The following is a 14965-nucleotide window of genomic DNA, read 5'->3' on the forward strand; positions in this document are numbered from 1 at the left end:
AGATACAGGAAGCTGGACTAGATGGGCCTATGGCCTGATCCAGTGGGGCTGTTCTTATGTTCTTAACTACAATTCCCAGGAGGCCTTGCAGGTCTCTTGTTATCTGGTGTGCTCCCTGGGGCATTTGGTGGGCCGCTGTGTGATACAGGAAGCTGGACTAGATGGGCCTGTGGCCTGATCCAGTGGGGCTGTTCTTATGTTCTTAACTACAATTCCCAGGAGGCCTTGCAGGTCTCTTGTTATCTGGTGTGCTCTCTGGGTCATTTGGTGGGCCGCTGTGAGATACAGGAAGCTGGACTAGATGGGCCTATGGCCTGAGCCAGTGGGGCTGTTCTTATGTTCTTATGAAGAGAAGAAGCCAGAGGTGGGGGGGGGGCAGCCGCAGGCCAGCTTCTGCCCTGCCTGCCTGCCCTCCCTCACTCAGGCTGCAATCCTCTCCACACTATCCTGGGAGTAAGCCTCATTGACTACAATGGGACTTCTGAGCAGACAAGTTGGTTGGAGCTCTCAGGTTGCAGTCCTCTCCACATTTTCTTGGGAGTAAGCCTTACTGACTACTTGTGAGGAGACCTGCATAGGAGGGGGCTGAGGCTGCAGCCCTCCACACCTTTCTGGGAGGAAGCCCCACTGACTACAGCGGGGCTTACTTGTGAGTAGACCTGCACATGAGGAGGCTGAGGCTACAGCCCTCCACACCTTCCTGAGAGGAAGCCCTACTGACTACAGCTTACTTGTGAGTAGACCTGCACAGGAGGGGGCTGAGGCTACAGCCCTCCACACCTTCCTGGGAGTAGCCCAGGGAGTACAGTGGGGCTTGCTCTCGAACAGACCTGCGCAGGCTCCCACTCACCCGTCCTTGTGCTTGGCCTTGAGCAGGCTCCAAGGCTGCCATCCCAGGCACCCTTTCCTGGGAGTAAGCTTTATCTGCTGTAATGGGGCTTACAACTGAGTGGACACACATAGGAGCAGGCTCCAAGGCTGCCATCCCAGGCACTCTTTCCTGGAAGTAAGCTTCATCCGCTGTAATGGGGCTTACTACTGAGTAGACATACAGGATGTCTCCTCAGCTGTGGAGGGAAAGCCTCTCCTTGCACTGAGTGGGGACCTGCTCAGGGAAAGGCAGGCTGCAAGGGCTCGCAATGGCTGAGGAGGAGGGCGTCCTGCTAGAGAGGTGGGGAAGGGAAAAACAGGGAGCTTAAGCCTGTAGAGCGGGCAAAATTGAGAAGGGAAACCAATGTGGGGCAGGTGGGGGTGAAGAGAGAGGACGGCAGTGAGCTCAGGGGGCGGAGGGAAGCAGCCTGCCCTCCCAACACAGGTGCCTCCTGTTACCCCCTTTGCAACTTTCACTGGGAGGAGCCGCAGCAGACAGCTGAAAGCGCCGCATGTGGCTCCAGAGCCGCAGGTTGCCAACCCCTGTCCTAGACAATATTTGGCAAACCATACCTTGTTAGTTTTACAAGAAGAGAAAAATACCTCCTATAACACTATTTCCTATGTTTTGTTATAGAAGCCTTTGTCCCATATACTACTGTAATTTTTCCAGTGCTATAAAAAAGAGATTATATTACAAAAAAAGAGGAAAAAATCTGTAAAACTTTTCAAAAGTTTGTTGTAGAAGAGTACAGCTTTCTGCTGTACTTTCTGCTGTACTTTCTGCTGTACTGCAGCTTTCTGCTTTCAGCCAGTGGAAGCTGCACAGTACTTCTGGCTAATGCTACCACTGAGAGCTATAGTCTGACCACCACAGTGCCAATCACTTGCTACCAGGAGATGGCTCAGGAGAGGATAAAACAGGCAAAGTCATCTAACTTAGATGCCACCTTCACCAAGAAGTCTATTGTTCCCAAGGATGAGTCACAGTCTCGCTTGTCCTCCTGAGAGTAGTTCCTTCCTTCCTATCCCTGCCAGGGAAGAGGCAACAGAGACCAGTTGCAGCATCTAGCCTAATGCACCAGGGAATACAATATTGTTAACACAACATCACAACAGGGCTACAATAACTATTGCCAAAAAAAGGTGACTTCTACCTTCGTACTAGTCCATTCTTTCTTGGTCCATACGGTACTTAAACCAGGATCACACTGAGAGAAGGACTCATTGCAAGCAGATTGCAGCAGTGGCTGCTAAGAGTTTCTTTAGTATAGTGAATCTGGCTCCCCAGGGCGGATGCTTCTCCCAGCCATAAATACATTCTATTCCAACTGGAGGCCCTAACCTTTTGAACATTTGCTCACAATCCAGTGTATCACACAGCACTAGAATCTGAAAGGCATTCACCCCTGCAAGTGCCAGGATGCAAGCACCACCACCCCATCCCCAGTCCATAGGCAGAACACAGGAGTGACACCAAGCATATATTTTATTGAAAGACCAACTCCATGACAAGGCAATGAGGAGAGAGGGCCTTCGACCACTCTTTGTACAGGTCACTGCTCCACTTATTTAAAGTTACAGATAAATATTGTTACATTTATGGACAGCAGTGAGCACTAGTCAATCAGCTAGTACTGGATGGAGACAGGCGGGGCTGGCAAGCAAAGGAAATCACCAGGCACAGCAGTGGGTATGTGAGGAGAGGGAGGCATGAGCAGAGGTGATTGGGGGCCAGGACGGAGAGGAGAGAGCCAGAGACAGCGTTGTGCTCCTAGATCTGCTATTGATTTAGCAACAGGTAGAGAGAGAATGGGGACCCTTCAGCAGCTGCCATAGTGCCCCCCCCCCAGACAAATTAGGGTGGGCTATCCAGGGTGGCTGAAAGGACCACAATGATATATCTGCCATCTGCTTGCCTACTCTGTCCATCCAATGAGCATAAGGCCAGGAGAGCTTTCAAGACATGGCATGTGTATAACCTTGTTTGTAAGCCGCCTTGAGTCCCTTCGGGGAGAAAGGTGGGGTAAAAATAAAGTTAATAATAGTAAGTGGAGCTTTGTGCTGACTCTGAAGCAGCAGAAGTTGGATTCCCTATTTGTCTGATACTACAACAGGTGAACTTTTCTTTCAGACACCCTTTTTCCCAGCCTCCATGCAGCATGCAGGTCCCTGCTATAAGATACTGCTGTCCTCACCCCCCAACTGTGTCTATGCGCAGGGTGGCTGTTAGCAGAAAAAGGATGCAAATTGTAGGCAGGGGTGGAGAGGAGGTAGTTCTATCGCACTATGAGCTGAAGATGTATACACAGCCATGCAGCGATAGCCATGTGCAGCAATAGAGCCAAGGCAAGGAGATCAATGAGTAGAGAAATGGGAGAGTACCTTGACCTGGGAATGCACACAGAAGGTAGGATGTTCTTGCCCTTAGAAAGGAATGGAATTGCTGGGTGCATGAGAAATGCTAGGTCTTGACTCTTCTACCATCAAGGATTTGCAAGGTGAGGGACGAAATTCACCAACTCCTTGACCTGCTAAGCTTTTCTGTCATCACACCTTCACAACTACCCAAAACCCATTTTCTGTGTCACCTCTGTGTCTTTGTGTCTACAGCAAAATTACTGGTCTGATCCTGCCTGTGTGGTTTGATGAGGAAGGATCCTAAGGAGTTTAATTTGCTGCTACCAAATCTGGATGTTCCTGGGGGCATAAGGGAAGAAAAAGAGGAAGGTCAAGATGCAGCCATAGACCTAGTTCCTGCTCCTCATTTAGCTGGCCCCACTTCCAAAGCAGAAAATAAATTGTGGCATGGGTGCCATGAGCCTGGAAGAGCACACAGTCCAGTGGTGTCAGATCAGAATTTCTGGATGGGATACTGAAGCAGAAGACATGCTGGCCCACTTCCTACTCCAGGTAAATGTCTTCTGTGGGGCAAGCAAATTCCAGGTGCTCTTGGTAATATTCCAGAAAGGCACGACTGCAAGAGAAGGCACACTGTGAACAACAATAATACAAGAAGGGGGGCAGGAATAGCTGCCCAGACAATAAGCCAAGTAGTTGATTAACATGGTATTATTATTATTATTATTATTATTATTATTATTATTATTATTATTATTATTATTATTATTATTATTAATAATAATAATAATAAATAATATAATAATATATCATCATCATCATAACAACAACAACAACAACCCATGACATAACTAGCACTGCAGAGCTGGGAAGAGTAATCCATACACTTTTCCTGTCCCCTGCAACTGGGCACCTTCAACTGTATACCACAGAAGAAGAAAAGGGTTAGAGGAGAGTACTAATACAAACTGAATTAGGAGTTTAAGAACCTAGGAAGGGCCCATTCCCAGCCAGCCAGGGCAATTTAGCATAGTCATTGTCCTTTAGGAGTTGATAAGAGCCCCATTAGGCTAATCCAAGCAACCCATTTAGGAGCCTGCAGAGTGGATTAAGCCCATCAGCGGCCTTTTGTCCTCTGATCTTTTGTAATCTCACCTGGGAAGACCAGCCCCCCTTCAATCAGCAAGGGGGGAGGGAGGAGAAGTCAGCTAGGGGTATAAGGCTAGTGTCTGCCACCACATGAGCCTCTCTGCAGAAGTGCGCGTGGCCTCTGGGAAACCCAGTGCCTCGGAAACAGAGTACCAGGTAAGGCACTGCGAGTTTAGCATCTGTGCAAGTTCAGCAGCAGAGTGAGGAAGCCAGGGCCCCAGACACTGCCCTTCTCTTCCCTTGAGGGCAGCAAACCAGTGTAGGGTTTTTTAAGTACCGCTAAATAAAAACAACAAAAAAGCTATGCAGTCAGACAGCCAGCAGCACGATGGGGGCTATTGCATTGAGTGCAACATTTATGACTATATGCCTCTGGGGCATAAGTCATGGATGTGTCCTCGGTGCAATGAGCTCCAGGGACTCAGGGAACGCATCCGCTCTCTTGAAGCCTTGGTGGCCAACCTGAAGAAGCAGGGGCATTCAGAGAAGGACTGAGGGGAGACTTCCGGGGATGATCAGGCTTCGTCCCAACCTCAGGCGCACAGCTCCTCAGTTGCCTGTGTGGGAAGTCTCAGGGCTGGAGGACGTCATCCTGGAGAGGAGGGAAACAATCCCCTAAGGGGGACCCCTTCTCCAGGGGACGGGGACAGATCTGAACGCACTCAGGATAGTCCTCAGTGGGAGAGGGGTCGGGGGCTTCTTGTAGTGGGGGATTCGATTATTAGAAACATGGAGAGTGGGTTTTGTGATGGATGGAGGACTGCATGGCGAATTGCCTGCCTGGTGTGAAGGTTGCAGACATCACTTCTCATCTAGACAGGCTGGTAGACAGTGCTGGGGAGGAGGTAGCGGTTGTGGTGCATGTTGGCACCAACGACGTGGACAAGTGTAGCCGGGAGGTCCTGGAGGCCAAATTTAGGCTATTAGGTAGGAAACTGAAAGCTAGGACCTCAAGGGTAGCTTTCTCAGAAGTGCTACCTGTGCCACGTGCAGGGAGGCGGAGAGCCAGCTAGGCAGGCGGAGAGCAGGGGTCTCAATGCGTGGATGAGATGGTGGTGTAGGGAGGAGGGGTTTAGATGCGTTAGGCACTGGGGAACGTTTTGGGACAAGCGGGGCCTGTACAAGAGGGACGGGCTTCACTTGAACCAGAATGGAACCAGACTGCTGGCGCATAACATTAAAAAGGTGGCAGAGCAGCTTTTAAACTGATCCCTGGGGGAAGGCCAACAGGAGCTGAGGGGCATCTGGTTCAGGACTCCTCATCCCTATAGGATGAGGATGGGAAGGTTACAGAACAACAAGGCAAAGACAGAGTAGGAGAAGAAATTGGGAATTGTAGCATGATGGGATGTTATAGACGATTTGGCACAATGAGAGGATGCAGGGATAAAGGAGCTAATAAGCAGCCCATCCTGGGGCATTCTATGAACAAATGCTTTTATGCAAATGCCCGAAGTCTCCAACCAAAGATGGGAGAACTGGAATGTCTGGTGACTAGGGAAAACACTGACACAGTGGGCATAATGGAAACCTGGTGGAATGTGGAGAATCAGTGGGATACCGCAATCCAAAGCTATAAACTCTGCAGCAGGGACAGGGAGGGGTGTGTTGGAGGTGGGGTGGCCATTTATGTTAAGGAGGAGATAGAATCCAGCAAAGTAGAGATTGAAGGTGGGTCCAACACCATAGAATCTCTGTGGGTTAAATTACCAGGCCTTTGCAGTGATGTAACACTGGGGGCATACTATTGTCCTCCAGACCAGAAACCGGAAGGAGACCTTGAAATGAGGAAACAGATCAGGGAGGTGTCAAGGAGGGACAGGGTTGTAATCATGGGGGACTTCAATTATCCTCATATTGACTAGGTCAATTGGTGTTCTGGTCATGAAAAGGAGACTGGATTCCTTGACATGCTAAATCACTGTGCCTTAGAGCAGCTAGTCATGGCACGCACCAGAGGACAGGTGACTCTGGATTTAATACTGTGCGGTACTCAGGACCTGGTTGGAGATGTCAATGTTACGCAGCCGTTGGGGAAGAGTGATCATGCTGTGATCCATTTCAACATGCACGTTGGGGGAAGAATACCGGGCAAATCTCTCAGAAAAACCCTTGACTTCCGACGAGCGGACTTCCCTCAAATGAGGAGGCTTGTTAGAAGGAGGTTGAAAGGGAGGGTAAAAAGAGTCCAGTCTCTCCAGAATGCATGGAGGCTGCTTAAAACAACAGTAATAGAGGCCCAGGAGAGGTGTATACCACAAAGAAAGAAGGGCTCCACTAAATCCAAGAGGGTGTCCGCATGGCTAATGAGCCAAGTTAGAGAGGCCGTAAAGGGCAAGAAAGCTTCCTTCCGTAAATGGAAGTCTTGCCCTAATGAGGAGAATAAATAGGAACATAAACTGTGGCAAAAAAAATATTTTTTCAAATATGTCAGAAGCAGGAAACCCACCAGAGAAGTGGTTGGCCCTTTGGATGGTGAAGGAGGAAAAGGGAGATAAAAGGAAGAGATGGCAGAGAAATTAAATGGGTTCTTTGCATCTGTCTTCACGGCAGAAGACCTCAGGCAGATACCACTGCCCAAACGACCCCTCCTGACCAATGAATTAAGTCAGATAGAGGTTAAAAGAGAAGATGTTTCAGACCTCATTGATAAATTAAAGATCAATAAGTTACCGGGACCAGATGGCATCCACCCAAGAGTTAATAAGGAATTGAAGAATGAAGTTGCTGATCTCTTGACTAAAATATGCAACTTGTTCCTCAAAATGGCCAAGGTGCCAGAGGACTGGAGGATAGCAAATGTCACGCCAATCTTTAAAAATGGAAAGAGGGGGGACCTGGGAAACTATAGGCTAGTCAGCCTAAGATCTATACCAGGTAAGATGGTGGAATGCCTCATCAAAGATAGAATCTCAAAACACATGGACGAACAAGCCTTACTGAGGGAGAATCAGCATGGCGTCTGCCTCATGAAACTTTTAGAATTCTTTGAAAAGGTCAACAGGCATGTAGATGCAGGAGAACCCGTAGACATTATATATCTGAACTTTCAGAAGGTGTTCGATACGGTTGCTCACCAGAGGCTACTAAAAAAACTCAACAGTCAGGGAACAGTCAGGGAGAGAGACAGGTCCTCTCATGGATTGAGACCTGGTTGAAGACCAGGAAGCAGAGAGTGGGTGTCAATGGGCAATTTTCACAATGGAGAGAGGTGAAAAGCAGTGTGCCTCAAGGATCTGTCCTGGGACCTGGGATTAGGTGCTCTTCAACCTCCATAAATGACCTGGAGACAGGGGTGAGCAGTGAGGTGTCTAAGTTTGCAGATGACAACAAAGTTTTCCGAGTGGTGAAGACCAAAAGTGATTGTGAGGAGCTCCAGAAGGATCTCTCCAAACTGGCAGAATGGGCAGCAAAACGGCAAAAGCGTTTCAATGTAAGTAGGTGTAAAGTCATGCACATTGGGGCAAAAAAATCAAAATTTCACATATAGGCTAATAGGTTCTGAGCTGTCTGAGACAGATCAGGAGAGAGATCTTGGGGTGGTGGTGGACAGGTCGATGAAAGTGTTGACCAATGTGTGGCGGCAGTGAAGAAGGCCAATTTTATGCTTGGGATCATTGGAAAAGGTATCAAGAACAAAATGGCTAATATTATAATGCCATTGTACAAATCGATGGTGAGGCCACACCTGGAGTATTGCATCCACTTCTGGTGGCCACATCTCAAAAAGGACATAGTGGAAATGGAAAAGTTGCAAAAGAGAGCAACTAAGATGATTACGGGGCTGGGGCACCTTCCTTATGAGGAAAGGCTACGGCGTTTGGGCCTCTTCAGCCTAGAAAAGAGACGCCTGAGGGGGGACATGATTGAGACATACAAAATTATGCATGGGAAGGATAAAGTGGATAAAAAGATGCTCTTTACACTCACGTAACACCAGAACTAGGGAACATGCACGAATGTTGAGTGTTGGGAGAGTTAGGACAGACAAAAGAAAATATTTCTTTACTCAGTTTGTGGTTGGTCTGTAGAACTCCTTGCCACAGGATGTGGTGATGGCATCTGGCATGGACGCCTTTAAAAGGGGATTGGACAAGTTTATGGAGGAAAAATCTATTACAGGTTACAAGCCATGATGTGTATGCGCAACCTCCTGATTTTAGAAATGGGCTATGTCAGAATGCCAGATGCAAGGGAGGCCACCAGGATGCAGGTGTCTTGTTATATGGTGTTCTCCCTGGGGCATCTGGTGGGCCGCTGTGAGATAGGAAGTAGTAGGAAGCTGAACTAGATGGGCCTATGGCCTGATCCAGTGGGGCTGTTCTTATGAGGTGTCTGTATCAAGTAGCATCGCTAGGGGGCTGCTGGTGGTGCAGGCTGCACCAAGTGACGCGCATGGGGGGTTGACACGCACTGGGGTGACACGATAAAATTGCAGTGGTTTAGGAGTAATACCGTCATATTATATACCATTGGATGTGGAATTTCCGGCTGAGTGCAATGCAAAACACCAGAGTGATAGATATCTCCTTTCTATCAAAAGATATGACAAAAAAACCGGAGTACAAAAACGCATGGATCCCTCTGGAAAGTGAAACTGAACTGTATTGCATGTTTACTCCTGAGTAGGCGACCTTGCCTTAGTTCAACAGAAAGGGCAGGCTGAGAGGAATCCAACAACAGCAGTATGGTCCTGATCCAATGAATGCAGCACCCAAAAACACCTGAGAAGGAAGTCCCTTCTCAGACAAGCAGACAAATGTATTGAGCCCTATGGAAAGGGAAACTGAGCCTCATGGCCACGTTTACTCGCAAGTCAGCAAACGTGCCTTGGCTGGTGGTCAGGCCAGAGAAAAGGGAGTGTGAAGCCACAACAATCATCCTGATCTGATGGAACTGGAGCTCAACAAATGCTCCAGAAGGCAGCCTCCCCACCCACTAAAAAGGATGAAAACAGAGGACTCAGCTGTTAAGGTGAACTTTTTTGAGACTTACAAAGCCAGGTGAATCCCGACAGTGATCTGGTTAAATTGAAGTGCGCATTGGGTAGGGCTGAAAACCTTATTGATTTTGGAAGGGGGTGTTATTGAGAGGCTATAGAGGAAATTCACTTGGTGGACCAGGGCTGGCATCTGCTTATTTATTGGTTTTACTTTAATTATTTATACTTATTTATTTTAATTTGCCTGATGATGTCACTTCCACCATGACATCACTTCTGGTGGGTCTTGGATAGACTGTCCTTCTAAAAAGTGGGTCCCAGTGCTAAAAGTTTGAGAACTGCTGCAATAAGGTGTTAGTAAGTTGACACACTGTGTGTGTGTGTGTGTGTGTGTGTGTGTGTGTGTGTGTGTGTGTGTGTGTGTGACACCACTAGTGACCAAAATCACACTTTGGAGGAATAATATCATCCTGTTATACATCAGTCAAGATCAGGTGAAGGAGAGTGCAAAGCTACCAGAATGGTCCTGATCCTATGCACCTGCAGCTAAACAAATGCTCCAGAAGGCAGCTTTCCCCCCTCCACTAAAAAGGATCAAAGCAGAGGCTTCAGCTGATAAGGTGAACCTTTCTGAGACTTGCAAAGTCAGGTGGATCCTGACAGTGATCTGGTTTAAACAGAAGTTCTTAAATTGAACTGGCCACTGGATAGGGCTGAAAACCTTATGATTTTTGTAGCAGGCAGGATACAGAGCAAATTCACTTGGTGGAAGAGGGCTTATTTAATTATTTGTTTTACTTTAATTATTACACTTATTTATTTTGATTTGCCTGATGATGTCACTTCCACCATGACATCACTTCTGGTGGGTCTTGGACAGATTGTCATTCTAAAAAGTGGGTCCCAGTGCTTAAAGTTTTAGAACTGCTGCAATAAGGTGTTAGTAAGTTGTCACACGGGTGTGTGTGTGTGTGTGTGTGTGTGTGTGTGTGTGTGTGTGTGTGTGTGTGTGACACCACTAGTGACCAAAATCACAGTTTGGAGGAATAATATCATCATGTTATACATCAATCAATGCGTAATTTCATGCAGAATGTGTTCTATCTTTGTTCTATCAAAAGGTACAGCCAAAAAACCAGTGAGGCTGGAGTGGTGGTACACCTGGGGTGTTGCCCGCCCATTTCATGGGGGTGACGTGCTGGCATCCTGCACCGGGTGACATGAACCCTAGTGACACCACTGTTTGTATCAGCCCTGTACCATCCTATCAGATCCCTCAATGTCTTCTTCCTATCCTCTCTCACCAGCATCTACCCGTCTTCTCCTTTCCCACCTCAACATTCTGTGGTTTACTGTGAAGGCAACCTTGCCACCTCTAGAAGAAGAGAGCACAGGCCACACTGGAAAAACCCTAAGTGGAACCCACTTAAGTCAAATTCTTTGACTTTCCAACCAGTAACAAGAGATGGCAAGAAGGACCCCATATATTGAGCCATCATTGGGGGCATCCATCTCACACATACCCAGAATGTTTTGCCATTCAGATAGGGCTGGCTGTGCCCAGGAGGCAGGCTAGTCAACTTCCTGGAGTATTCCAATGCAAGTACTACCCCTCATGCAGGAAGAACAATGTGAGGACAGTCTTTTGTGTAGCCTGCAATATGACTAGTTTCTCATGAGCAGACACTCATTTGGCTGACCTCTTCAGTGGGCAGGGAGGCCTGGGTATTGAGCCATTTTGGTTACACATTGCCCTTAGCTTGTGGGAAGTGAAAATTTACCAGAATAGAGCTATTTGTTGAAGTGGTTTTGGAGCTATTGTTGCATCATTTGAATTGAATTGAGAAAATCCACCTTATCTCTTTATCGGATTAGAGCAGTGGTTCTCAAAGCTATATTTCCCCAAATGCAGTCACATACCATGATAGCATCGTCTATCATATTAAAAATATAATATTGAAATAAATGGAACCCACCTGAAATTGGCTGGTGACTCACCTAGTGGATAAGTTGCATAGTTTGAGAAACAGTTTCTCACATAATTTGAGAAACACAGGATTAGAGATATCAAGGTGAAAGAGCTCTCTCCAGGCTCTCTGCCTTAAATTGCTATGGTGAAGAGAGGTTAGGTCTTTGAAACAAGCCAGGCTAGGCTCCTAGCAAAATATCTGGATAATATCATTTGCCACATGCATGTTACAGTCTGGGCTGGGCAAGTAGTAGCTTTCAGTCACTTTTACAGTTCTCAGGGGAATCAATGTATTATGGCACAGAGGGAGCTGCTTCCTTTTGAGTGTCCATCTAGCTGGGGGATTGTTCACAATGTTTGGTAGCAGCTCTCCAGGAGGCTTCTAAAACTGAGATGCTACTGAGGATTGAAATTGGGCCTTCAGTAAGTACAATGTATGGTGGACCACCAAGCTATGGCCCATCCCTTGGTTTACTAGGGCTGCTGTGACATCCAGCAACTGAAGTGGTTCCTCTACTCCACTTGTCCATACAGCTGCTTTTCCACTCACCCAACAGACTCTGCAACATGCCGCATGGACTCCTGGGAAACAAAGACGTGGCAGGCGAAGCGACTCAGCACGGGGTGTTTGGTGATGAAACCAAAATAGCTGCAAGGGAAGGAAGTTTACATTAAGCTTGGAATCATGAAGAGCTAGCTTTACAGAGAAGCTCTCAGAGGGCCCCTGTGCACCACTCAGCTGCACTGTACAAGATTGTGCAGTGAACTGGGGTTGGCCAAATGCCCTGTAAGGGCATAGCTGATGGGGCTGGCTTGAACAAATACTTCTGGTTCTCCAACTCCTATTCAGCTAATAACTCAGTACAGTCATGAAGCAAAGAACAGAAAAAGGACATGCTGAATGCTAACCGCTAGACATTACTCCCAATGTCAGCCTTTGGCTTCCTAGAGTCAAGGTGGGATGAGGTAAGGCTAGCTCTTCACCTGTCCTGGAGAATGGGAACAGCACTGACGCCTACTGCAAATGATTGGGGTGAGAACTAATAAAACTGAAGGCTTTATAGAAATAAGTCATGACAGTGTACAGAAGATTAGGGTAGGATGTTTTAGAATTGAACTTGGCACTGCAACAAGTTGTGAGAATGATTTAGTGCTATTTCTTCCTGGTGAGAGTAGGCATCAGATAGCTCTGATGCTGTGAAAAACTGATGCGGGGGAGAGCTGAGAAACAGGAATGTTTGGAGTGTTGGCTGGGTTTGGAAGCTTGCTACTTTTCTGATTTGGTGATGGTTATCCTGTGAGATATCTTCAAAGAATTTGAATGTTGGATCCTGCCAGGGGTATGTGGTAGAACTACTACTGATAAGATATGAGTTAGGGGGGGCTAATACCTGGCATGATGGCCTAGTTGGAAGAGGCAGGAGGGGTCGACCTTGCCCAGTTTCTCCTCCAGGTTTATTCATGCAGCATCAATGGGATAGGCTTCTTTTTTCTTCTCCAGCAATCCCACCCAGCAACCTTCAAACACTGAGCATTTGTGCCTACTCTGGTACCTATTTTCTTGAGAGGTTTGGAATTCTGTCACATACTGCCCACCACCACATTATAGTCTCTCTGCCTGAGCTGATAGAGGTGGTCTTGGCTGTGACACTAAGGATTCGAAGTGTGCACCACTTTGGTCCCTCACCAAAGGCTGCTGAGAAAACTCCACAGTTAGGGAATTAGAGGGCAGGTACTCTCCTGGATTGGGAACTGGATGGAAACCAGGAAACAGGACCAGGAAACAGAGAATGGGTGTCAATGGGCAGTTTTCACAATGGAGAGAAGTGAAAAGCGGTGTGCCCCAAGGATATGTCCTGGAACTGGTGCTCTTCAACCTCTTCATAAATGACCTGGAGACAGGTTGAGCAGCGAGATGGCCAAGTTTGCAGACGACACCAAACTTTTCTGAGTGGTGAAGACCAGAAGTGATTGTGAGGAACTCCAGAAGGATCTCTCCAAACTGGCAGAATGGGCAGCAAAATGGCAGATGCATTTCAGTGTAAGTAGGTGTAAAGTCATGCACATTGGGTCAAAAAATCAAAACTTCACATATAGGCTGATGGGTTCTGAGCTGTCTGTGACAGATCAGATCTTGGGGTGGTGATGGACAGGTCGATGAAAGTGTCGACCAATGTGCGGCGGCAGTAAAGAAGGCCAATTCTATGCTTGGGATCATTAGGAAAGGCACTAAGAATAAGACAGCTAACATTGTAATGCCATTGTGTAAATCAGTGGTAAGGCCACATCTGGAGTATTGTGCCCAGTTCTGGTCGCCACATCTCAAAAAGGACATAGTGGAGATGGAAAAGGTGCAAAAGAGAGTGACTAAGATGATTACTGGGCTGGGGCACCTTCCTTATGAGGAAAGGCTATTATATGCCAATAAAGGTATTATTGTATTGTATTGTTATTGAGGAAAGGCTACGGCATTTGGGCCTCTTCAGCCTAGGAAAGAGGTGCCTGAGGGAGGACATGATTGAGATATACAAAATCATGCAGTGGATGGGCAGAGTGGATAGAGAGACGCTCTTTTCCTTCTCGCATAACACCAGACCCAGGGAACATCCATGAATGTTGAGTGTTGGGAGACAGGACAGACAGATGAAAATATTTCTTTATCTAGCATGTTTGTGGAAGTCCTTGCCACAGGATGTAATGATGGTATCTTGCCTGGATGCCTTTAAGAGAAGATTGGACAAATTTCTGGAGGAAAAGTTCATTCCAGTTACAAGTCATAGTAGGTATGTGCAAGTTCTTGGTTTTAGAGGTAGGCTGCCTCTGATTGCCAGATGCAGGGGAGGGCACCAGGCTGCAGGTTGTGTCTGTTGTCTTGTGTGCTCCCTCGGGCATTTGGTGGGCCACTGTGGGATACTGGAAGTTGGACTAGATACGCCCTTGGCCTGATCCAGCGGGACTCTTCTTATGTTCTTATGTCCCAGCTTCCCCACCAAAGCCATCTTAGCTGAGTAGCTCAGAATATCATGACTGCTAGAGTAAACATGTTCTTGTTTCAGATATTATCTAGTCCAAAACACATGGAGCATAGGCACTAGATAGGGTGTTTTGTATAGAAAGAAATGAGGAGTGGCTCTATGGATGTGGGAGCCAGAAAGGACTTCTTTGTCAAGGACAGATCATTAATTAGTGAGCATTGGGCTGTTGTGCCCCACTGAATGCTGCAGGGACAAGGAACCCATTAAAATGGTCTGCCCCTGAAAACCTCTGGATCTGGGAGGAGTTTTCTGCTCATATGTCTGGTAATCCTGCAGTTTCTCTGCTTCCTCTTATAGGGGGGAAATGACCAAGACAATCAATAAGATTGCTTCCAGATTCCCTCACCCAGATGGTAGCTTGCAGGCAAGGTTGCAGACTGAAAAGTTCACAGTGAAACACAGGCCAAAAACCACTTCAAGTCTTCTCTGAAGTTGTAATGAAAGCTTACAATTTCACCACCTCACTATCTGTACCTTGGCATCCAATGCACCCTCACTGAGTAGTGAAAGATCACATACAAACAAACTGGGAAGCACTTGGCATTCCATTGTGATGAGTTTGGTTAATACAATGCACATAAAATTGCTTGCTTCAATCTCAACTTAGATATCCTCTAAGAGTCACTATTGGATGAAATT

The 14965-nt window shown here is 47.1% G+C and overlaps 1 protein-coding gene across 1 annotated transcript in view; it reads right to left on the bottom strand.

Annotated features, from left to right (window-relative positions):
- Window positions 1-3774: 3774 nt before the first annotated feature.
- The window catches only part of MAPK8IP2 (mitogen-activated protein kinase 8 interacting protein 2), a 114750-nt gene continuing 103559 nt past the window's right edge, over window positions 3775-14965 (bottom strand). Inside the window, exons 11-12 of the mRNA XM_066634514.1 lie at window positions 11842-11940; window positions 3775-3847 (exon numbers count right to left, since the gene is read on the bottom strand). Of these exons, the coding sequence (XP_066490611.1) occupies window positions 3775-3847; window positions 11842-11940 (172 nt within the window). The remainder of the gene's footprint in view (window positions 3848-11841; window positions 11941-14965) is intronic.

Source organism: Tiliqua scincoides, chromosome 7, assembly GCF_035046505.1.
Source record: "Tiliqua scincoides isolate rTilSci1 chromosome 7, rTilSci1.hap2, whole genome shotgun sequence".
Taxonomy (NCBI): domain Eukaryota; kingdom Metazoa; phylum Chordata; class Lepidosauria; order Squamata; family Scincidae; genus Tiliqua; species Tiliqua scincoides.